This window comes from Thermobia domestica, chromosome 1, assembly GCF_964235325.1.
Source record: "Thermobia domestica chromosome 1, izTheDome1.hap1.1, whole genome shotgun sequence".
NCBI lineage: Eukaryota > Metazoa > Arthropoda > Insecta > Zygentoma > Lepismatidae > Thermobia > Thermobia domestica.
This window is the reverse complement of record NC_137454.1, coordinates 125599261-125626494: the sequence shown is the minus strand read 5'-3', so window position 1 is coordinate 125626494 and position 27234 is coordinate 125599261. Positions and strand designations below refer to the sequence as shown.

Genomic DNA, 27234 nt, shown 5'->3' with positions numbered 1-27234 from the left:
ATAACCCACTGACATAAATTTATGAAAGAACGTCTTTCACAGGGGATCAGAAACGGAACATACAGCATGTAATCAGAATCCACTTTCTTTGTCACCTATTCTAAGAAAAATCTTAAAGAAATTCATCCTATTTTAAAGAAAATTTCCTGCATCATCTCATCGTGAAATTGAGAATTCATTTTTTTGTTTTAATGATGCCACCATTAGATATTTCGAATCTTTGGCTTACTGCTAAGAGCACTAATTTTATTTCTATGCGGTATCGTCACCACTATTTTAACACTAAGTGTTGGCATACTTTCCAAAATTACAGCTAGATTAACAAAAGTATGTGGTTCTGTCTTCACATGACGATAGCCCCCACTGACTTCTAATACGGTAATACAGCGCTAACTTTGTTCTCTATGCAAAAATTAGTAGTGGCGATATCGCATAGACAGAAAACTTGTGCTCTTGGTTTTCTTCTAATAACATTAATTTCCTTTCTATGTAGTATCGTTAGCACTAATTTAGCAGTAATTTTTGACAAACTTTCCATTAATAAAAGTGGATAGCACTGATTTCAGGTAAAGATACGCGCATGAACTTTCAATAACGCAACACTTATTTTGTAAACTACGGCCGTAAGCTACATTAATGCGGACAATGCCGCATTAAAAAAAAAAAAAAAAAAAAAAAAAAAAAAAAAAAAAAAAAGAGGGAGGGAGGGAGGGAGGGAGAGAGAGAGAGAGAGAGAGAGAGAGAGAGAGAGAAAGTGCTGTTTTGTAAAGTTGGTTGAGTGGGTAAAGCGAGCGTGAACGAAGCCCTAGCCGGAATTCTTTTTTGTTTTTGACGTATGAGTAGAGACACGATTTTGTGGTAAATAAAAATTCGCAATTTTGTTATAAAAAATACGCGTAAAGCGGGATAAAATCGTGAATAAAAATTCGATGTAAGAACACTATTTTCCTTGGCAATTACAATTATTTACTTTATATTTCACCTTAATTTCCACTCATCAATTACCATGATATGAGCTTAAGCATGACTACATCAAACAATATTTGAGTTTTTAAAAAATAACACTAAGCATCCTCACTGAATAAAAGTATCATTTAAAGAAAAGACACACACACAGAGAACATTAATAGAAAAAATAACTTTAGTGTTCACAGTTTACTTATGCAAATAACACTTAAGCATTGTTTCAATGTTTTCTGGTGTTAAATTTGTTCTTTTGTCGGTAAGTATGTCATTGTAAGAAGAGAGAGCCCTCTCCACATCAACATTCGAAACTGATATGTACACTCATATCCAAAATGTTTGTCACATATCTATAACTGTCTTTCTCTAAGACATAATTTGATAATGCTTTTGTAGGATACTTTTAATACTGATACTACGTATAATCGGGAAATGAATATTTGTGGTAAATTTCATAGGGAAAGAATTATTAATACGAAAATTAGTATGAGTGAAACAAAATGTTGCTAAATAGACAAGAAAGTTTTTATTTTCGTTTTATTGTTCTTATTTACTGCTCTTTTGACATGAAATTTGCCACGTACATTTCTTTGCCGATTATACACATACTAAAAATGTAAGAAATACGGGGCAAATTCGTTATCAAATTATATTCCTACAACAACATATTTATAGACATGTGACAATAATTTTGGACAGGAGTGTACATTAGTTGGAGACACTTCCCAGCGATTTCTGAATGCTGATTTAACATACCGCGCAACACTCTTTCCACACTATCCACTTTACCCGTAGATACCGTTTGGAGCTCGCATGTAAAATTTCAAAAAATCATGGTGGTCTGTTTTCTCAAAAATGAGAATTTTCATCACATTGCGTTGAAAAATTGTCACTTTTGAGTAAATTTCGTGGAATATTGGGACTTGTTGCAAATTTCGCTAATTCGACAGAATTTCGCGTTTAATCGCGAGCGTTATATGGCCTAATAAATGGTGAAAAAGTATATATTTTAGGTACACAAAACTGATACATTTTGCGTTTTCGCGTGTCACCAGAAAATCATGTCTCTACGTATGAGTAACAGCACAAATTTCTTTAACATTGTAGGTCATCAGAACCTGGACCCAACCACACTGGTACTAATTTTAAAACACACGTCAAAAATGAGTGCCCTTTAGTGCTAAGGATACCGCATAGAAAGAAAATCCGACCGATCTCGATCCAATTTTCAACATAGATAACGTTCATTTCTGGGATGGTTTTTATCATTTCACTCTGACGGTGCAACTTAGGGGAGGGAGAAGGGGCAAATGTTTAAAAATGTTAGAAAATGACTTAATATTAGTGTCGCATCCATAGCTTTCGAGGTCACTGAGATGAACAGTGACACTTCCGATGCCGTTTAAATCCAAATTTACCTCTTTATGTCCAAAATGGAACGTGTTCTTCCCGTTCGAAGAACGGGTATTCTGCTAGTTCCATCATAAAAATGAGTGATCGTTTTCTTTGATGACTCCGCTATAAGAGATCTTCGAATAACTTTTGACCTTCTGATAATAACACTAATTTTCTTTTTATGCTGTATTATCAGCATTAATTTAACACTAACTTTGTGTATGTGATTTCATCTCAATCGGTTGAGTGGGTGGTGCTTAACCCCACTCAGAACCTTTTTTTTTAACGCTTGTCAAATAGCCATTTCTCTTAAACATTATAGATCATCAGCACTAATTTTTGGTACATGTTTTAAAATTAGTACGTGTGTGGGCGGGCCAGGTTGACATAAAGATAGCCCCACCCACTCTTAATAAGCAACAGTAATTTTGTAAACTATGCCCAAAATTACTACTATTTATCTCATAAAAAGGAGGGAGGTATCATCGATTGTTTCCTTTGATGATGCCGCCATTGAAATTTTTCGTATACATATTTTGGCTTTCTGATTTTGCTATTTGAAAAATTACAACTTTAGCTTGGGTTAGCAACACTGTTAACATTGTAATATCACAGAGTACGCCAACCATGTCCCCCTACCGATATTTCTATGGTACAACTTTTTAGCACTTTTGTACATTAATTTTAAAATTACCGAAGTCCCAGCTGGGATATTCTGCATCACATCTAGCCGCGAAAAACATTAACAGTGCATTAGCCCAGGAGTGCTGTATGTGCTTGTACGGTACGTAAAATTTCGTGCCGGTGGTAATATTGAAAAATGAGTCTTGTGGTCCCCGACCAACAGCATGTTCTGATGACTTTCTCAGGAATACCGTGGAAGTGAACCCTCGGAAAACTGTTCGCACAGTTGCATACTAGTTAGACGTACCGTTGTCATTCCGCGGTTCTTAGAAATCGGTAAGGTTAACAGTGTCACACAAGTGGACACCGATGAACAAGGATCACCACCTGGAGGTGAGCAGTGTTCGTAAACACTGGAAAGTTTCCTTTATCGGATTGTCACTTCTGATCAAAATAAATCTACTATAACAATCGTAAACTGTTGAGACAGTGATGGGATCGTTTTCAACGGCCAGGACGGTTTCCAAAATTACAACTGTATCTGCAGAACGTGGTGGTAATCCAACATGTCTTTCTCCGTCAAAGCGAAACCATCATAGCAGATCATTACAGTAATGAACTCTAATCCACTAGAAATTTATCCGCAAGCATCCACCAATTATTAATAGACATGGTGTCCTTAAGTTGCAAGACAATACAAGTCCGCATGTTGTTCAAATGACAGTGCAGACTGTAAGTTGTAGTATGAAATTGTATCTCACCCACTATTCTCTCGATCTTTCTCACTGACTACATTTCTTCTGGTATCTTGATCACTTGTTGGCAAGGAAGAACTTCCCTCATGACCGAGCAAATACATGCGGTCAGTGCCGGATTTACGTATAAGCTAAACAAGCTATAGCTTAGGACTCCACTCTCTTGGGGGCCCCAAAAAATTTTAAAGACAAAGACTGGTTGTAACACAATTTTCAAATAATAAGAGAAAGTAAATAAGATAAAACACAATACAACAACGGTATTTTGTATTAAGCACTAGGCTCTTATGAAGCAAGTAATGGGGGCCTCGCTTATAATCAGACCTCTGTTTCCCAACCCTGCTTGAAATGGAGTTCCTGTTTCCTAGCCCCGATTGTAATGGAGCCACTGTTTCAGAGCCTCGTTTGTAATGGGTCCCTGTTTCCCAGCTCTGCTTATAATGGGGGCCCGCTTCCCAGTCCCGCTCATAATGGGGCCCCGTTTCCCAGCCCTGTATGTAATGGGGCATTTGTTTCCTAGCCCTGCATGTAATGGGGCACCTGTTTCCCAGCACTACTTTTAATGGGACCCTTGTTTCAAAGTCTTGTTTGTAATGGGGACCTTGTTTCCCAGCCATTACATTTAGCTATTTTAATAAGACTTCACATTATAAGTGTTATTGTACATTGTACTTATATGCTGATAAATCTCTAGAGCTGTTTTTTCTAGTACTCTTTGGAATACAAGAAATAGGAGCTGGTAACAGTGGATTCATTACGAAGACGACATGAAACGACAAACTAGCGAATTGATAACAAAATATCAATAAATCACAGTCCTAAGCGGCGATACTTTTTATATCACGAAATTATAGATATTTCGCTGCACGTATTAAAAGTAGTGTCAAGAAGTATTTTCATAATATTCACAGTTACTATCCTTGCTACTCATTTTCATACTGATCTATAGTGTGTCAATAGTGGTTCACTACAGGAAAGAAGAGGATCATGAATCATTCGTTTTAGGCATCTTAGTAGTTCGTTTTTATATATTAAAGCGGACTGTATTTTGTTATATATTGTTATATTCAGAACTGCACAAGTAAATTTACCTTGCAGCAGTCCGAATGTGTTAGGCCTATCCATCGACACTAGTTAAAGTATCTAAATCTTTTCATGTCGCAGTAAAAAGAAGCTATGAATAATACAAAGTATTTATAGGTTTCATAATCATTTTAGTCTAACAGTGACTTTTTTAACATTATTTTGATGATTTTCAGCAAATTTGTGTTGTACTACACCTCATGCAATCTCTGGGGGTTGGATTCCATTTTGGCCTGAGTTCCTCTAATAACTTGGCTTGAAAAAACTCAGACGATTGGTTGAAAGTGGATTGAGTTTCAGGCAATACTTACTAACCCTGGGTGATATTCAGACTGTATTTATCTACATTGGATCTCTGGGAACGTTTGAAACTTCACCAAAGACCCGAATAGAAACAACTTGAAATTAGAAATATTGTGGCCTCCATGTATAGAAGCATGGAGTGGAGCTTTGATCATAGTTGGCACAGAAGGAAGCAGAGGTCTGCAAGGAGCTTCATTGGGACGAAAAACTACAGCAAATTCTACTGTTTTTGTGTAATATCTTTAAAATAGACAAAAGTAATCGAAAAGTGGAAATGCAGTGGGCTACACAATATTATTTTTCATGAGAAACCGTTACTATGACACACCAATTTGCTTTTGCTTTGCAACTATTTATAGATTCGGCATTTATCTGCGGCTCTATAAAAGTCTGCTGTCCCAATGAACAAAGTGCACTACTATGATAATATCAATATTATATAAACACATTTTATTAACTACAATTATATTGTGTGTAGGTTATAACATAATGTCATATTATATTGTGTGACTTAAACCGGAGACTACTACGCGGGTATTGTAATTTTCAGGTCTTTGTCCTTCGAAAGTGATTCACGTCAGTCGAACATTTCAATTCCATTAACTCAACCTATCATCTATAATAGCAAAAACTTGCTTGAGATGTGCCAATCCACAAACTAATGAGAACAAGTCCTCCAATTCTGTGGTACTGTTGCTTTAATTATGCCATCTTACGTCGTCCCTCTACTTGCTTTATTTCCACACGGTAGGCCTCAGTTAACCTGGGTTAATTTAGCATTCCAATTATTGTCATGTGCAATGATCTTATAATTTCACCTTGCACATGTAAATGAGCAGCGTTTTTATTTTTATTTTTTTATTTTTCAAGAAAGAGGACGGGAAAGAGGAAAAACATCATGTCAAATAAAAATAACGTAACTAAAAGGCTAATAGTCACCGCAAAAAACATATCATTAGGAAGTACTTTCGAAGAACACATAGTCTTCATCTACAGCCTAGGCATACTTCGAAAAGGATTTAAACTATAGGAAAGAAATTATGGGTAGGTAAAAATAATTAAAAAGAATTTTAAAAATATAAGAATCAACAATCTTGCCACTAGAAATAAGACATATGTTAACAGTAATTCACTTGTCTCTGTTCACTGTTGTTTACTGTTTTACTTTTTTCATTACCTTCCAGACGGCGGAAATGAGTAGTAATAAAAAAAAAAACTGCTCCAAATGGCATTTATGTCACCTTTATCTGAATTAAACAACAGTGAACAGTGACAAGTGAATTGCTATTAACATACGTCTATTTATAGTGACAAGAAGATTTTTGCTTCGCATATTTTTAAAATTCTTTTGAAGCATTTTTACCTATCCATAATTTCTTTCCTATGGTTTAAATCCTTTTCGAAGTGCGCCTAGGCTGAAGATGAAGACGATGTTCTTCGAAAGTACTTTCTAATGATGTGGTTTGTTTCTTGCGGTGACTATTAGTCTTTTAGTTACGTTATTTCTAATTATTACCACCGCTCGCAATACAGTGATAATCATGTCAAATATTTCATGAGAACAAATCTGCCTTTCTGTATTTAAGGGACGTCTAGTTTCTTCTTTGTGTATAATGTAGATAATTAAAAATAAATAAATAAATAAATAAACAAATAATCGGATTTCACTTGGGGATTTCAAACTAGTCAGGGAGCAGAACGTCTGCTTTTCAGAACACAGCAACTGTTAAGTGTCTACATAAGAAAGGAAATAATTACGGAACGCAATACGGTAACGTAGAAGCTTTATTATGTTATCCTCACAACGACAATTCTATAGAAACAAGTGATTTGATTTTCTGTGCTTATATTACTAACCCAGCAAAAGATTTCGTTCTGTACAACGAATACAAAAAAATATACGATAAAATAGTTGTAATTTCCCAGTAATTATATGTTTATATATTTACACATGCGCAAACTGAATTATTACTTTTTCTTTTTTTTTTCTTCTTTTACACACACACACACACACCTATACATGCACACATACCAATATGCCATCTCCTAAAAACGATTTTTCTTTCGAAAAATATTGAATGACCCAAGATAGTACACCATTGTAAGTTCCAAACAAATGTTTGTGCTACGAAGTGGTTTAAATAATTGCTACAAAGTTACTCTTTTGTGAAGCATCATAATTTTGACTTTGTTCCTTTTGGTGGTAGTTTAATGAACGGTTGTACCAACGGGAATAGACCTTGGCTACTCTTGAAGCCTGTAATATCTTCAATATACGTCGCCTGAAAGAAACAAAAGAATATACTTAAGAAATATTACAAAAGAATTATTTGACATACTATACATGATGCGAATGAAGAAAGGAAAGAAAGAAAACAAAAACTAATATTTACAACATGGAGCATTCTATTCATGACCACTGCTTTTCGCTGTTCAGCACGGTATGTGATAATCAAAAAACTTTTCATTAATTCAAGAATTCATTAATTTTCCGAGAAAAGACTTCATATAATTAATACAATTTCGATATTATCAGTCCATTCACCAGTTTAATTTATAAATAACGTTTACAGAGTCGGTATTCACTAGACCAATGGAGAGGGCACTTTGTGGTAAGTGTGTTGAGAACTTCGAAAGCTAAATGACAATGACCTCACTTTGTCCTCTGTGAGAGAATAAATGAAATTTTAATATTTCGCATCGAAATCGTTAGCCTTGATCACGAAGATAGCACGGAGCTGTTTGAAGGTTTAGAGGAGAGAAGTGGATAATAAAGATTTTATCAGTAAAAACTATGCATTTTGGAATCCACATGAAGTATTTTATGAAAGGGGCTCAGCATTTCCAATTTTGTGCAAATTTAATTGAGTAAATTTTACTTATATAACAATGCTTCTATATATCTATCAACTTCGTTTGGTCGAAGTTATTTTTTTCACTTTTATTTTATTTTATTTGTTAATGTACCTTGATTGGAAACCTTCTCTTTTCCTGTTACTTTTTTGAAAAGTGTCGTATCCTGGTTTGTGCAAGATTATAGTTTCTCGACTTCAAATGTCTTAAGAAAAATAACAGATTTTCTTTTTTATCTAATGTGCTTATTGATCCCGATTTTAATGTTGCGTTTTGCCATGTCAATATAGAACTCACTGCATTGGCAAGTGTTACATATATTCCTGATGAAGAGAAAGTATCAGTATTAAAAACAGCTCTTTTAATTAATAATGATTTATCTATATTAATTAGGAGGCAGGTATATAGGTAATGTCATTTTTAGTCCCTTTTCCAGATCTGGCTTATTGCCCACTTTGTTGGAAATACTCCGATATTTTGAGAAGTATATGGTTATATATGTTTTATTAATTGTTCTTTATGATTTTATCTATTTTTGGAGTAAATTTTCCAAATTTTGCAGTAGTATAGAACTAGTATAGAACCTTGCAAAATCCCAAATCAAGTTCATTCCGGAGTTATTTCTGACGCGAGATGTGATTGGTTTCCTTTCTGTTATTAATGATTAATTCGTTTTTGATTGATGACTTGGAGGAGGCTTTGTAACTCTCAATAGAACTAATACTTTAGACACTTAATGTTATGGTACATAATATGGCTCAGTGGAAGATTGCTTATCTCTGGTGTATGGTTTCCTGGATAGATTACAGCTCTCGTTAGGTGAGCTTTGAGATGGACAAACATGGTGTGCGTACATTTCCTCTCCCCATTCTGTTCATTATCACCATTCATTCCACCATTTCGTTCATTATTATCTTCATAGTTTTCCTAAGCCTCGGAACATATTCGTGGAACGTAAAACTCAAAAATAATATTACGTGTTTTGACATTGCTTACCTTCGTACAGGATGGGGCTGGTTGTAATCCATCTTCTGTTGCAGTAGCTGGAGCTTCACCTGCTCCTCCTACCGCTGTTGAAACTACATGCACAGCCAGTTTATGACGCTTCGCAGATGTATGTTTTAGTAAGTCCTGAAATAAAGAATAATGTTTACTTTCTTACTCAAATATTAAGAACTTAGGGTCTCATGTGACCATGGATAAGAAGGAAGCAATGAAACAATCTAAGATAAAACTCCTCTACGTACGTAATATGACTGTACTCTTCACTACTTTAAAAATATTTCCCTTCCTAGGCACATTTGATAGTAAACAAGAAAACTTACAAGTGTGCAACCAACAGGAAATTTTAAATATAACTACAGACTATTCACATGCACTTGCACAACGTACTTAACGGACTTTGCAGACAAATCACCAAAATATGTAAAAGTTTTATGCTTCGACACCGAAACCTAAGAAAATTAGAAGATTGGCAAATGCAGGAAAAGTTCTGCTGACCCAGTTTCAGAATTGTCATTTGCCAGTGTCCTATAGTCAAGCATGCCATGGTAAACAAACGTATTCTATCAACGAAAAATATTTTCTGATCGCTGGTGACATTTGACATCAGAATAAAATGGATTATGTGGATTGTTTACAAAAGATGTAATAGCATAGTTATATTATTTTTGTGCGTTTTATGTATTGTATTGTATCTGGAAGGACTCATATATACACATCTCGAAGCAGGAATAGAAAATACACTACTAACCAGAAAACAGTGAAAGCACAATTACAACACTAAGAAGGGAAGAGAGGGAGATTATTCCTAGGTATATCGAAAGGGAAGATGGTTTATACACCAACTGAAAGCACTAATGACGCCTATTACGAAACTATAATAAAATTTTTCCGAATCCATATACTGTGCGAGTTATATGAGTATACAGGATGTCCAGAAAGTTCGTTGCCACCCCTAGAAATCGCAAACGGTGAGACAGATGCCAAAACAAGAAAACACGTGTTTGATCATTTTAAAAGTACAATGCATTAAAGCAAAAAGTGTTGTCCCAGGGCCACTCACAGGGTCCCAGGCGGGGTCCAACTCAAAAATTACAAATAGTAAAGGGGTCAAGTAGCATATCGTTGGAAAGCTGTTGGAAAATAAAACAACGCGGAACAAGTCTCGGAGCTCTAAAATTAACATGTGCAAAATGGCGGCCGGTCAAAATGTCAGCAAAAACGTCATTGTAAAATCTACGGCCACCTCCATAAATTTGAAACGGTGAGACAGATGTCAAACAGGAGAACACTTGTATCATCATTTCAAAAGTACAATGATTGAAAATAAAAATATTTGTCCCGTGGTCCTCCACAGGGTCCCAGACGAGGCAATACTCAACATTTCCGAATGGCAAGGGGAATCAAGTAGCATATCGGCATATCGTTTTAAAGTTGTTGTTAAATGAAAGCAGATGGAAGAAGTCTGGAGGGGCTCTACGATAATATTGTGCAAACATCTTGCGTTTTAGTTCTTTCTGTAATCGGGGTTTCGTTTGTTTTCACTTTAATACATGTACGCAACGTAAAGAAAGGAAATGCCCCTATTGTGGGATTTTGCTCTTCGGGACTCATTAATGTGTGAGGAAAGAAAGAACGAAAAAAAGAAAGGAAAAAAGAAGAAAAGAAACGACAAGAATAGAAAACGAAAAGAGACGGAAATTATATATCGAAGTGGAAGATGGTTTATACACCAATCGAAAGCACTAATTATGTTCATTAAGAAACTGTAATATTATTAGTCCAAATGTATGTACGGTGCGAGTCATATGCATGTTTAATTGTAAGTTTTCTCATTTCCACCGAATATAGCATCAGATCGTATCGAAAATGGTTTGAATATAGTCTGAAACTGATTTCCTAGAGATTTACGTTTGACAAAAGTGCTAAATCGTAGTTCATTTTACATGCGCAGTGAATTACTACTTCCATACACTTGTTTTTGGCGGGGGGCACGTTGCTCAAGGCAATAGTCAAGCGCCGTTGGTGCGAACGAAGGGGGGAGAAATTCAAAAGCGAAGCGCGGAAAATCAGCAATTGCATGACACCAAATATGGCATGTTGTCTGCTAGTGACGTCATCTGCATGAAGCGTATCACGTAACAACTCATTTCGGAACGTCCGTCGCTACAACATTTTCTGCTATTGATTCAAGCAAAATGAGGTTTCTGGCAGAACATTACAAGAACACCGAACGAACTGCAAATTCTTACATTGCCTAGACGCTTAAAAAACAAAAATGCAAATCCAGCCGACAGTTCTGTTGTGGTTCTCGCAGCTGTAAGCTGACATTGAAAGAATATTCAGGTTATGTAACATTTGTTTTGTTTACAGGTGCAAAAATGCCACAAATGAATATTGAATATATGTGTAACCACTTGTCATCTACCAAGTCCACAGTTATAACCGTAATAATAGAATCAAGTCATCTTCAACAAGTGAATGCGAAATTGAATTTGCGGCAATCATCAGTAACATCATGACTGAAAGCTAAGAGAAGGTTAATGCAATATCTGACTCACTTGTTCTCACCGACTTTCTCATGATTGATGCAGAAATACCGAGTGATAGTCTTACATCATCCAGAGAGCCGTCTGCATCATCCGGTCGCCCACGAGGTTCGAAGAAATATACTGACGATGAGAAGAAATTACTAATTGATTATGCAAGGACACCTGCCGGCACATGCAGGAAAATCATATCAATTCGTAAGACATATTCATGGGCGCCAGACTTGCCTGAAATACGCCGATCGAAAAAACAGCTTCAATTCGTTGGTGACAGGGAAACTTTTCTGAAGAGAACTGATGAAGACACACTTGCAGATTTCCAACAAACTCGAGCAAAAGGACTTTATATCCACACGAAGACCTGAGAATTTATGCTGCTCGATATGATACAAAATATAATGTCTCTCATTCGTTTGATGCATCGTATTGGTGAACACAAAAATTCAAGAACAACCACGGAATTACCAGCAGAAGAATTACTGCATTTGTTACCAAACCATACCTTGAAGATCAAGAAAGGTTGCAGAATGAAGCCAAACAATGGTCAATGAAAATTCGTGATCTGATCAATAGTACACAAATTTCTCCAGCATTTGTATTCAATGCTGATCAGTCTGGATTCAACTAAAAGATGACAAAGACAAGATCACTTGCTTACGTTGGTAAAGATGAAGTTGAAAAATCAGTGCAGTCCGAAAGCGCAATGACTCGTTCATTTACCATCTTACCGATTATTGCAATGAATGGAACAGTGTATGGAAAAATGATGATCACTTTGGAGGAACCTAGTGGAATTTTTGGACCACTCGTCTGGCCATCAACGAAAACAGAAAATCTAGTCCTTGATGCTTCACCTAGTGGTATCATGGCACAAGCTGGTTGTGATAAATTTGTCACAGATCTACTCGCGAAAGCAGCTTCACCGACAGAAAAGAATCTTGTTTTGCTTGACCATTGAAAATCATTCACTAATCAAGTGAGAATTGCACATAATCTACCTCAAGATATTTCACTGCATGTAGAAAACACTCCGAAGAATTGCACAAGGTTTTGCCAACCACTTGATGCCTACGGCTTTGTAACTTGGGAAAACTACCTTAAACTTCGTGAAACTCGAGCACAGTGATTACAAAGTTTTTCAGAGAGATCACCGTATAGTGTTCATGCCTATTTTGCGTAATCAAATGAGCTCATCAAGATACAATGGCATAAACTAATATGCTTTCATAAAAGCTGGATTGAAAACTAGGTATCCTCATTTCGATTTTCCGAGCGCATTCACTTTCAATTTTTCAATCGGCACTTGTTGTCATTGTGAGACACTTGCACGTATTTGCTGTTCCTGGTACGATTTTTTTTTTTTTTTTTTTGGAATCATTTTATACTTGACAATCCCGACAACAAGCATAAGTACCACTATTGTACATTATATGTTATGTTAACTAGTCTGTTCTATACTCAAAGATGTCAAATGTTATTTCTTTTCTTTTCTTTCTTTATTTTATTTTTTTATTTATTTAGACATTACTAGGTCCAAACAGCAGAACCCCACAGTAAGGGCATTTTCTTTCTTTACGATGCGTACATGATTTAAAGTGAAAACAAACGAAAACCCGACTGCAGAAAGAACTAAAACGCAAGATATTTGCATAGTGTTATCGCAGAGCGTCCAGACTTGTTCCATCTGCTTTCATTTAACAACAACTTTCAAACGATATGCTACTTGATCCCCATTGCCACTTGGAAATTTTGAGTAGGACCCTGCTGAGGACCATGGGACAAATATTTTTACTTTCAATCATTGTACTTTTGAAATGATGACACAGGTCTTCTCCTGTTTTGACATCTGTCTCACCGTTTCAGATTTATGGAGGTGGCCATAGATTTTACGATGACGTTTTTGCTGACATTTTGACCGGCCGCCACTTTGCACATGTTAATTTTAGAGAGTCGAGGCTTATTCCGTCTTCTTTCATTTCCCAACAGCTTTCCAACGATATTTTACTTGACCCCTTTACCCAGGGGTGTAGCCAGCAGGTTTATGTAGGAGGGGCCCGTCGTTTTTGAGGAGGGGGCAGCTACAAAGCCAAAAGAAATTATGTTGCAGCTAGTGTTTTTGAGACCTGAAAAAGCCGGCAAATTTTGGTTTCCTTTCGGGAAACTAAAAAACACTGGTTTTAGTTTATTATTATTATTATTATTATTATTATTATTATTATTATTATTATTATTATTATTATTATTATTATTATTATTATTTGCTTTTTGTCCCTAAATTATATTCCAGGTAGTTTTTATTATGTTTAACCAATAATTACTGTCCCGGACCAAACGTTATACCTTTGTGCATAATTAGTTTAAGCCCTTGTACACAGAACCTATCTACATAAGGCTGATTTTGTTTGAAATTTCACTTATTTTCTTTAAGATTTCCTGACAAAAATAATTATTTATTATTCGTGACTAAAAAAACATAATTATTTTAGTAACATCTATGTCTCATTTCCTGTTTTAGGGGCCGTCCACATATTACGTAACGCTATTTTTGACCAATTTTTACCACCCTCTCCCCTTCCTGCTTGTCACACTTCGTAACGCAAGGCCGAATCCCTCCCCTTTGTTACGTAACACTTTTTGACCTTTGTTTTTCCATTATTTGATTATTTTAGGGGTTATTACAATAAAAAAACGATTTTTAATGGTAGAACTTTTTATAACAAAATGCTTATATTATTGTGAATATATTTGTAGCGTTTTTCGCTAACAAATCAAAATATTAGAAAATGGTAGATTCGTAAAATCTTTTATCCCCATAAGGTTGTTTAATTAACCAGTCCTAATTTTTCAAAACTACTGTCATTTCCCCAAGGAGATCGCACCCATCATTTTAGGTCACTGGTGATTGGCAAGGAGAAAGTACTGAGGAAGATGCAGTTAAAACAGGATTTAAAGAAATAACATCGACCTCTTCTTCCGAGATCCAGGATGCTTCGTGCATTTGAAGTTCGTCAGTGTTAACAATGCAGAGTTCTGTTCCTCGTCGACCACAGATTCGAAGTGGCTGTACACATGAAGGAGCAGGGACATCTCGTTTGTAAACAAGCTTTCGAGCATCTTCTTTGGACTTTGGACTTCAGTTTACCACTTTACAAATTCTTTTTTCCTAAATCGGTGCGAGAATGCGAATAAACTCGATTTCTTCAGAAATATTCAAATCCAAAAATAATAATAAAAAAGTAGTACGACGTTAAAATCCGACGAATTAGGTTTTTAATATTTTTAGGTCTGTAAATCGTGCATTGTTCCGTCGCGGAAAATATTTCAAGAAAAAAAGGTTTCTTCTGTTTCACATGCGAAACTTCTTCGAAGAAAAGAGTGGGTAATGATTCGAATCAGAAGTTTTAAATAATATTCTCAGAAATAGCGATGCAAGTGGGAACGCGAAGGAATTTTAAAGCGGTGGTTACGATCACTAACAACTAACTCCAGAAAATCGTGTGACGTAAATGCAATACTGCGATAGCCGCAAAACGGAGTTTTATTGTATTGTAATACACACATGGTTTTTCATTCACCAGTCATGCTGGTGTCTAGTGCGTCTTCGAATAACTTCTGTATGATTCCATTTATATAGGCTATATATAGTTCGCAACTTTCCGAAATAATGTAATTATTTATTTATCTATCTATGTATCTATATATACAGGGTGAACGGTAACTACATGGACGAACTTAGACGGGTGATAGTACATCTTAAAAAAAAGCAAAAAAGTCCTAGTGAACATGGGAAAATTCTGTCCCGTTTAGGAATGACATAGTGTTGAAAACGTGGGAACATGAACTTTAGAGACCAACAGCTTAAAAGCAATACATCATGGAGAGTGCGGTTAAAAACGTCACTTAGAAAGTCATACCTACTCTATTGAAAAATGCATATTTGAAAACGCAGCTACTGTGCGCACGGGATTAACAACGTGTGACACTTCTTTCCTTTACAGCATGTCCGGGAATCCCTCCGTTCCTTTGGGGAATCCCGTGTGCACGGATAGCTGCGTTTCCAAACATGCATTTTTCAACAGAGTAGGTATGACTTTCTAAGTGACGTTTTTAACCGCACTTTCTATGATGTATTGTTTTTAAGCTGTTGGCCTCTGAAGTTCATGTTCTCACGCTTTCGACACACTGTCACTCCTAAACTGGGCGGAATTTCCCCCATGTTCACTACTACTCTTTTTTGCTTCTTGTTAGATGTACTATTACCCGCCCAAATTTGTCAATGTAGTTACCGTTTACCCTATATATATATATATATATATATATATATATATATATATATATATATATATATATATATATATATATATATATATATATATATATATATAATGAAATGACTACATTTGTAACAAGTCTTGAGCCACCCGACTGATTTCGATTAAATTTTCAACGTAGATGAGGTTCGGGCCTGGGATGGTTTTTATAGCTTCACTTTGAAGGTGCACTTGAAAGAGAAGGGAAAGATATACAAAAATGATCGAAAATGACCCATATTAATGTCGAATCATAGTTTTCGGAGTGGCTGATATGAACAGTGACATTTCCGATGCCGTTTAAATCCAAATTCAGTCCCCATTAGTACTCCTAAGGGGGATGGTGACATGTAAAAATAATTGAAAATTACCAATTAATTGAAATCCATACTGAAAAACGTTGTTTTTCACCAAATTTTTCATCTGATATAAATATGTTTTCTTTTAAAATACTAGTTACAGCATATAAAAAAATGTAATGGAGGCCTACTTACAAATCAGTTTAGTACCATTGTTTTATGGTAGTATTTACAATACCTTGTTGAAACGTTTGTCTTCAAAGTGTCAAATATAAATAGCAGTAAATTGTGTAATCTGCTGTAAAAATAAATAAATAAATAAATAAATAAAAGAAAATAAAAAATAAACCAACTCTTTTCCGATTGGTATAAGGAGGAGATACCATACTATTTTTCGATTGGTATGGTAAAATAGTATTTTTCCATACTATTTTACTGTAAATTATTAATTATATGTAAACTCTGTTATTTTTAAGTGACTGAAGCGAGGTAATCTTACAATGATGTTTTAAAAGCTGGTCATTTGGGGGGGGGGGGCAGGAAATTATTTGGGGGGTCTGGCCCCGATTGGCCCCCCGTGGCTACACCCCTGCCTTTACCATTTGTAATTTTTGAGTTGGATCCCGCCTGAGACTCTGTGGATGGCCCTGGGACAACACTTTTTGCTTTAATGCGTTGTACTTTTAAAATGATCGAACACGTGTTTTCCTGTTTTGGCATCTGTCTCACCGTTTGCGATTTCTAGGGGTGGCAACGGACTTTCTGGACACCCTGTATACTCATATGACTCGCACAGTATGTGGATTCGGAAAACTTTTATTACTGTTTCGTAATAGGCGTCATTAGTGCTTTTGATTGGTGTATAAACCATCTTCCACTTCGATATATAATCTCCCTCTCTTCCCTTGTAAGAAATACACCATAAGCACATTTGCTAAAACGCTTATCACGCAGGAAAAGGAAGTAGGGAACAGAAGAAAAGGAATATTAAAGTAGAGGGAAAAATGCAGGGATTCTGTATTCCAGCATGATACCCCCCTGGATGCTTCTCAGTTCTAAAGGTAACCAAGAAAGTTCTCTCGCTATTTATGAAAGTCTGTGATCAATTGGTCCTCACACAGTGAGTTGAATGTGATTGAAGATAAGGCGAAGGTCAGTTGTTGGTGTGTGTATATCCAACATACTACCTGGTTGTGGCAGTTCAGTTATACCGTGAACTTGCGTAAGAACAGAGTGAACATGGGACACCCACAGAGGGCGTGTATACTGTACGAGTTAAAACTGGGATCAAACGCAGATGCAAAGGGGCGGAAGATATGCCAGGCCTTTGCTGAGGGTGTTGTGACTACGTGGACAGTGCAGCGGTGGTTTAACAAGCTTAAGGACGGTGACGAAACACTAGAAGACACACCAAGTGCAGGAAGACCAACACATGTACAAAATGAGCATCTTCAGGCATCAATTGGGGCGAACAGTGGCCAGACATGAGGAACTGGGAATACAATTTAGTGTGAGTGGAGGAACGATTCGGTAACATCTCCATCAACTTGGAAGCACTAGAAGTTGGATCGATGGTTCCCACATGATTTGACTCCGGGTCAGAAGGCAACGCAAGCAGACACCTGTGTTTCTTTGCTGTCTCATCTGAGGAAGGTAGCCATTTCTGGACAGGATGTTGACGTGATGAGAAGTGAGTCCTGTACGAAGTTCCAAAGCGCAATCATCATTGGTTAGCATCCCATGAACCAGTTCCAAAACAGCTGAAACCAGCACTGCGCCAGAAGGTCCTCCTATGTGTTTAGTGGACTGCTTGCGGCATCGTGCATCAGGAACTGCTACTGGCTGACCAGAGCATCAATGCAACTGTGTACTTTCAGCAGTTGAGCCGTGTTCAAAAAAACTCAAAACTACGGACCCAGCACTTCTGAATCAGAAAGGGGTCCTCCTGTTACAGAACAACGCTAAGCCCCACGATGCTAGGATGACCCGAGATACCATTCTACGCCTTAGATGGGAAACACTATTGCACTCGACACACTCCCTGGACATTGCACAGTCCGATTATCACCTGTTCCATTAGACAATCATCTTAGAGGACGCCAATTTAAATCCCTAGTAGATGTGCAAAATGCACTTGATACCTTCTTCGCTTCATGGCCACCGAGTTCTACCTCGATGGAATCCATGGCCTTCGAAAACGCTGGTAGAAGGTCATCGATGCTAAAGGAGACTATTTTGATCATCCAGGTATGTCTTAGTTGACATATCGATGTTCGAAGGTGGTGGATGAAAAAGCGACAGAACTTCCTTGGTTATCTTTATACTTCTGTTCTTTAATTTTTATTTTCTTCTCTCGCAGTCTGATGTATCCTTTTAACGAGAATGCTCATGGTGTACTCTTTAATCGTGTTTCCATCAAATTGAGTATTACGAATTACGAAGTGACAGGACGCAAAATATTATCTCCCTATGACTTACGGTTCCCGAGATATGGCTCCTTAAATCTCCCGAAATCAGAGCTGTAGCCCGGAGGGAGTTGCGAGCGGGGCGGTTGCCCCGGGCGCTGATAGCAAGAGGGCGCCGAACGAGTAAGAAGAAAGAAAACGTGTTGGAAATGAGTGAACAAAGTGGCGTCCCGAAAGAGTATTGGCGCCCTATTACACCAATATTGTTGTCGGTTTGCAAAAATTTTTAAAAAAATTGCTGGTTCGCTAAGCTCGCAGTCCAAACGTTTCGATAAGAGTCACAACAAGATTTTACTTATTACTTAAAGTTAACATGTATGAATTCTTAATGCGGTGTAATATACATGCCGGCAAGTAATGACTTATAGTGTACGCAGGAGCGTTTTCAAAATCAGAAACGGTCAAAATCTGGAATACATTCTAGGCGTTTTGATGATGATGATTTTTATTACTTAATCACGCTTTTCTACCCAATCGGAGTAATCACGACGGTGAGAATGAAGGTATAAAAAATGAGAGGAGTGAAGAGACGCACGCAAGCTACTGTTTGCGCGGGATATTACAAATGGAGGTAAACAAGGAGAATAATATTTTCGAACTTGAAGCAGTTATAGAATAGGGGCTTAAGAAGTTAGAACTTAATCCAACGAATTTCGTATTTTTCAAACACTGATCACTACCAGTGATATTTTTTATTCTATTTACATGTGAAATGCTTCCAATTTGAAGGAATTTATTAGGATCACTTCTCCATCAACTACTTGTATCGCCAGGATTTTTTTGTGCATACGTATTACTTTTTTGTGTGATATTTTTATCTATCTATCTACATACAAAAGATATACACACATTAAAGTAACCTTAAATTTAGAATTTTCATTCATTAAGGAATTAAGTAATTACTATAATTTCAAACACATGTAGTAGCCAAGCTATATTTTGGATTTCAAGTACAAACACTAAAGATATTCTTCACCTCCATCTATCAATATTAACAAATTCACAAAGAAGTCTCCTTCTCAACTTCTGTTACATTTCACAATATATTTTTACCGTGAGAGAATCGAAATTAAAATGTTATTTGCATGGCTACATCAGAATAAAATTACAGAAGTTCACAATTATTACTAGAAGTTGATGCTTTCACCCATTTCGAACATTTTAAAAGCACATAGTTTCTAATGTATTGAAATTTCATTTCTTATTGATGCTATGAAATGTTGTTAATAGTTGTAAATTTCCATAATTGTTTTCCGAGTGGATTTGCATAGTACAACCAAAGGTAGTTTTGTTAAATTTAACAAAAAGTCCAAAATAAGCCTCTTGATAGTAACTCTTAATGATCACATTTGGTTGTTGCAATGGTCTGTCCAAGCAGCTTAATAAAAATTCAGAATAGCATACCAACACAATCTGCTTATTTGTAAAATAATAAATAAATAATTTTAAAAAAGCTTGGTAAGGTGAATGTACGGGGCGCCGAAATCTCTAGCTACGCCTCTGCCCGAAATCCAAACTTTTTTTGGTCAATATCTGGGGAACGGTAGTCCACTGGCCAGTGGCCACCGGTTACTATTTGGTACCAAAATGTTTACCATCCATTTAAATATTGATCAACACCAACATGGTATCTCTATGACTAACGGTTCCAGAGATATGCCTCTTTCCTGAAATAGGAACTTTGTTGGCCAATATCTCGAGAACGATAAGAGCGACGCGAAAAATTCTATCACTTTTTCAGATAGTTTTTGATGCTCGACCGAATAGAGGGCTCAAAATTGAAAAATTCGCAAATAACAGACACACACACACCCATAAGTACATAAGAAAATTCAGTAACGAAATTTTAAGTTCGTTGAATATAACCTGTACGTGAAATTAAATAAACCCGCTTAGTAAAATAAAACAATTGTATTTATTTGTAATGTTCTATCATTGCTTGTCCAGGTATCCTATCTCTAAATTCCAACCTGGATTCTTCGTTCTAATGGAAAGTCATTCGAAAATATACCTTTCTATTTATAACAAAGACTTGAGAAGTATTTTTACTTCAGTAATCTTGTGACTCGACGTGCTAAGATGTTTAAATAAACAGGCCATTCTGTTATCTTTAAATTTTTGCGTCCCCAATGGGTTTCTTAATTCTTGTTTCATTGTTTCGTCTCGTGATTTGCTTGGTAAAAACCTAACTGAGTTAATATGTACACGAAATAATTCTTCTGCTTAAGTTTTACCCAAATTTTCTGAAGATTTTACGAAGACGTCCAGCCCTACTTTTTGTGCTTATTTCTGCATCTGAATCTTATGTTAGGCAATAATGTTAAAGCAATCCACTTGAGGGCACGATTTGTATTTTAGATATTTTATTATTTTTATAAATAGTATAAGCTCGATTTCTCTATCTTTCTAACATATTATGACTATATTCACTTTTTAATCTTAAATCAAACATGATTTTGACGTATTAAAAGGTATATGTAAAACTTATTATTAATTATTACTAATAAGCGTCAATTTCTCTCATTAAATAACTTATTCAGATGGTGGTAATAGCAGAAATTTCTCAGGAAAATCAACTGCAGCCGGAACAAAAGAAAAATAATGAAACTAAATAATGCTTGACTAAATGTTTCACTTGAGGTAAACTTCACCACGAAACAAACATGATGAAGCATTAAAAAGTGTATATTAATATTGGCTTCTCCCGGAGGCTCCTGCAAAGAAAATATGCAACAGCCAAAGTGAAAAGCCTTCAGATATAAATACTTGTACAGCTTGCGGTTTAACATGATACCTATATTAGTGGGCATGGTGGCTCTAAGATAGGAGATTCCTGGTTTGACACGGGGCCACTTGAGTTTGTAGTTGACATTCCATCCGTGGGTTTTCTCGGGGCTTTTCCGTTTCTTACCGCATTACGAGAAACTGAGAATATCTGGATTACCGAGAAAATCCTCGGAAGCTAAATTGTACTTGTTATTATTGTAATACATTATTTTAAAGTAGTTACTAAAATACACAACTAATTAAGATATTTGCCAACAACTAATGCCTTATTCCTTCCTCCCTTCATAATTACAATGAAAATATGAGTGGAGACTTAAAAGAAGATAAATGGGATTCACAACAGAAAATTTCAATCACTATATAGCTACATCATCGTATGTTGTTATTTTCTTGCATCCTGTCTTTCGTCTACACTGTAGTTTACTATTATTAGATATATGTTTTATAATATGAATCTTAGCTGTGTCTATACATGAAATATGATCAAATACAGTAATAAGGAATATATATCTTTTATAGCGTAAACACACTCACCTCATAGAATTTAATTACGTCTTGTTTCTTTAGTGTCCTTAAGTATGCTACTTCAATATTAGCTCTATCAAAATTATATTGCTGCGATGTGATTTCGGACCAGTATCTCGCAGATAACGCCGCCAGCTTCTTTGGTTTTTCCAAGCGCTGTGCTGCCAGGGCTTCCTTGTGTCTTTCGAATTCCTCCGTACTCATATCTCGAATATAATCCTAGAAAAGACGAAAGAAACAAAATGATTTTAAGATTCATGAAAACATACAGACTAACTTTAAAATAATGCTATTTCACACACGGCTATATTAAAAACGTCCAATTTTTACTCGTAACTGTCAGCATTTTTAAGACTTAGTTGAGGAACAGTATTTTGGTAGGGACAGGAAGTGAGGAAATTAAATGTTCATAGTCATATATATAAAACCTTCAACGCTTAATATAATTTTCTGAACCGTCTACTATGCGAATTTGAGGGGCTAAATGAGTATCTTTGAGTTTATTGATAAGATCATTACATTAAGTAATAAAAGAGAAGCTGAGTATATGAAACAGCGAATTGTAAGCTGTGCTCGGAAGTCTCGTTATTTTTTTTTTTTTTTCCTTATGACTTCCCCTCCTATTACTTCGAATGCGTTGTTGCTAAATCGACAGTTTTAAGGGACTTAGAAAAACGCAGGCGCGCAATTATATTTTGGTGAAGTGTACCAATGGGTTAAAGTAAACTAGATATCATGCAGGACGTGATTATGCAAGATCGCTGACTGTCAACATGTCAAAAAGCACACAGAATCTCAGGAGTGAGTATATCATATTATCACAAAGAAGCTTCATTTCACAAAAGTTTATGCTCGGTAAGTCATACGTCTTATGACTCCTGAGCAGAAATGTATTCGCCCCTGAACACTTTGAAACTGTTTGAAGCTGATATGTATTATGTATTTGATTTGTTGCTGTGGATGAGTACCCTTCAGTACGGCAGATGATGACGTGTTTTTTTGTTGTTTTTTTTTCCTTAAGGATTTACGAAGTGATTGAATATCTTCAAAGATAAAAGAGGAGAAATACTGGACAGAAGAGCCCTCTTTTAAAAGGACAGCGCTACACTCACACCTCAGAGTCTGCCATGGAAACAATTCAGGATTTAATTACCCAGCCTGAAAAAGCTCTGGCATGGTGACGTTCTACTAACGACAACGACGTCATGTGGAAGCTACGGAGAAGTTCTTAGGGCCACATTGACTCTCTGGTTTCAAGGATATACCAAAATAAAGCAAAAGGACTTACAAAACGAACGTAGTTAACAAGTAAAAATGGTGTATTATAAATAATAATTTGAATTATCTACCTATTTTGTATACTTAATCTGAACAAAAAACACCAGAGGTGCAAAAAATGCAGCCAAGTTCGTCAGCCTCAAAAAGTGTTGAGATGAGGATGGATGAGCCAAGTTCCTTGGCCACTGGATCTGAATCGAACACTGGAACTTGGCGCGAGGTGTCTAACATATTCGAATACACCAAGATATATGTTCCCAGTTTCACGGCCGGGACATTTCAGCCCCAAAGCTGGTAGTGGCCCCCAAATCCATCACGCTCATAAGCACCATCCCTAAGGCTCGTCAACTTCATTTTCCTTGACACCTCGTGAAGGATTATAAGTATTCCTTGTCGGGTTTCGAACCACCAATCTTACTGCAGTATGTTGTGTATGTGCCTTAGCGAAGTTGATATTCCTAAGGTTGGTGGTGGTCCACGCCACGCCCACCACCATTATCCCTAAGGCTCCTTAACATCATTTTCCGTGACACCTCGCGCCAAGTTCCTGTGTTCGATTCAGATGCAGTGGCCAAGGAACTTGGCTCACCCATCCTCATCTCAACACTTTTTGAGGCTGACGAACTTGGCTGCATTTTTTGCACCTCTGATGTTTTTGTTTAGATTTCAATTCTTTTTGTAGTTCACCATATCAATATGGTATATTAGGATTCTCAATTGTGGCATATTGCTGTATTTAAATTTAGAATTGTACATTTTTAAAGTAGTCATAATGTGCCACATGCAACATTAGTTCTCAAGGGCTTTCCCACCGGGAATCGAATCCAGGACTCTGTAAAACAAAAGAGCACATGCTAGCCACTAAACCTGCGGGGAGGATTTCTTCTATTAAATATCTGCCAGAGAGAGTTATGTCCAAACGAGATTCTAATTCATTTACCCGAGCTACAAAATCACGATCGCTAACATCTCATTTTTCATTACCTAAACACGAAGAGTATCACAGGCCCAAAACCCTTGATGCTGAAGCATCGATGCTACATTACTAGACATGGCTGGTGTTTCAATATACTTAGTTGTTCTCTACCCTTCAAGATTGCGAAATTACGAAGTTCATTACATGACGCGCATGTTGCGCAGTTTCATACTGCCTCGGGTTTTCATTCCAATGATATACACCTTCCAAATAGCTTGTAAACTTAATTATATTTGCCCAAACATATTTCATATAAAAATCGAACAATTGAATTTATCCTTTCTTGGAAAACGTCATTCCTTCTAAATATCTCCACTACTTATCACTTTAACTTCAATATTTATTTAATAATTTACCTACAGTAAAGGAAAAATATTCACCTAAAAAAATATTAACTTTCCTTGTCTGGGTTTCCAACCACGAAATTAACGGCAGTATGTACACGCCTTAGCCCACTTTTTTTTAAATTAACTGATTCACCGAACATGCCTCATTAACTTGCTTAACTACTTATTACTAGAGTAAGGCCGCGCTAAGAAGAGCTCTGACAACTCACGTGCGATCAAGCGCGATTGCCACATTTATCCTCTGTAACAATACAATATAACAAGGGGCACATTTTGTGGGAAAAGAATCACCTATGTATTACAATAAAAATATTATTTAACATTATGCCTGACGAAGGTATTACTCAAAAGAAACAAACAAATTAGTATTGCGTTAAGATCAGTGTTCGAAGTGGAAAAAGAGCAGAGGCGGTATGTTTTATTACGATTTTGATTCGACATACCGGCTATATAAATGTTGAAATACAGTAAGGGTATGTTGTCTAAAAGATTGCATTTGTATTTACATAATGACTGAAAACCATGGGAGAGCTTCCTCAACTATGGAGAACGGACATGGATAGACTTTGATCCCGCGTCAACTTTCTGAAGAAAAAAAAAAAAATCCCCTAACGTTGTACTATAGAGAATTATACACGAAAATACTCGAAAGCCGAGTTTCTATATTAACGATTTCCTGCGTTAACTCCACTCGATTGAGGAGTATTCCAAACCCTTGAAGATCCATCCCCACAGCAAACGACCGCTAAATCCACTCATGCTCAAAACACGACATTTGTATGCATTAAGGCAAGAAGACATACATATACATATGTCTTGATCACTGAAAAACCAGAGGCGGTATGGCATACCACCGCATACCGTCTCACTTCGACCACTGGTTAAGATAGTTTACAAAATCGTAAAGAAAACAACCGTTACTTCTAAACACATAGGGCCTTATACAGAGTCGTTTTGACGTATGATTAGCGTCATACTACATGTCTGACTACTGCATGGAAACATATGTTAGTCGAACTCTTTAGTATGACATCGAGCTTCTTCGTGGCTAAGCGGTTAGCGTACGCCTTTGGCATGGGAGACCCCGGTTCGATTCCCGGCGGGAGCTCATGTGGTTCGGATTCCACGTTAATCAGTAGGTCCACGTCTCATATAGCCTCGCTACTGAAAGAGACAAACTCAAAATCAAATCAACTCTTTACTATGACACTAAACACGCGTCAGAACGACTCTGCGTAAGACCAATAATGTTACATCTTTTTAAAAAAATTGAAAAGCACTTACGTTGGAGAATGGCTTTCAATTGTAAACAATTTAATTCCGTTTACTGTAGAAATACTACGCTTTTTTCCTAGGGTAGATAAAATTTCCGTCGGTTCAGTGAGGTCTTTCGGGCACTTTTCTTTTGTGATTCTTTTTACAGTTGTAGAGCTAATGTATAAAGCTGAATCTACTCTTTCAATCACTTTACTCAATGGCAATAAAGGACCGTCGTTACGTTCTTTTTCGAAATATTCCCTAAGATTAAACACAAATTCCCATGCCTGACTTGTCAAGGCCACCCCTTTCCGCACTTCAGTCATTGTGTTCATAAACACAAATACACACACATAGACATATTAAATTTATATTTTAGGTCTATGTGAATAATACGAATACAAACTATGTTCCACTGATGAATGAAAATAACAACGATTACACCACAATATTCACACCAATGCACTGAGATGATAGCACAAAAAATCAAAACAACCTGACAACACAAAAACTTTCACAGTAATGAGTAGGTATAAATGCGACAACACTGTTCTGTTACCATGGAAACAACCTAGTGTTTCCAAATGTATTTTTGTGTGTCTAAACCTATCTTCCCCCTCACATATTGGTGAAAAAAGGTCTTCTACGAAAAGACAAACATAGCTGGATCTTGTTCGTTACTTTCCAACTACTCAATTTCTAAATCAGTCTTTATGAAAAGCTCATTATAACGGTCTTTGTAATATATAGACTATGTACATTTTTCCGATGTCAACAAATTTCCTACAAAGACCATTAGAAATTCTACTAATTTCAACCTGACATTCCAAATCACGGTTCATTGACCTTGAACTTTAGAAGAACCATACAGACTCGCTACCCTCTTCGCTTTCAATTCCACGAAAACCTACTCCCTGAGGCAACAGGGAGGTGGACCGGTTGCTGTTCTATGTAACCCCACTTCTATTTACGTAGCAAACCTGTCAAAAGGACATAGTTGTGTCAATAAATGGAAAAAGAAAAAAAATATTCATTATTGTGGCAATAACGTTAGGCCTAGTGGAACTACGTTATGCTGGAATGTTGAGGAGTAAAGTGAAGTACGATTATTTTATAAATATCTAGTTTGTAAATATTTCAACTTATAATCTGATTCAATCAATGATAAAGTAATTCGATTCCTTCATCGTTCTGTCAAGTGGTCGCTTTGATTCTTCTTGCTATGACAGTTCGCAACACTGTCGTCAACTTATACGATGTTACATCTGTCAGAGCTCAGGTTATGATGGCCTTAGAATAGGTTTCACTTCTTTTGCTCGCACACTGAGAAAAAAATGATGTGGCGTACGTAAAAACGTAAGTTACATGTGTAAATCCTGTAGTTTTTGAATTTAACGTACAGTAAACGTATAACTGAAAAGGTTTATTTTATACATACTTTCCGTATAAGTGTTCTGAATAAA

The 27234-nt window shown here is 36.4% G+C and overlaps 1 protein-coding gene across 1 annotated transcript in view; it reads right to left on the bottom strand.

The window, feature by feature from the left end:
* Positions 1–6890: 6890 nt before the first annotated feature.
* The window catches only part of LOC145688992 (insulin-degrading enzyme-like), an 81829-nt gene continuing 61485 nt past the window's right edge, over positions 6891–27234 (bottom strand). Inside the window, 3 exon segments of the mRNA XM_081763143.1 lie at positions 6891–7405; positions 8973–9107; positions 21923–22132. Of these exon segments, the coding sequence (XP_081619269.1) occupies positions 7298–7405; positions 8973–9107; positions 21923–22132 (453 nt within the window). The 3' untranslated portion in view covers positions 6891–7297.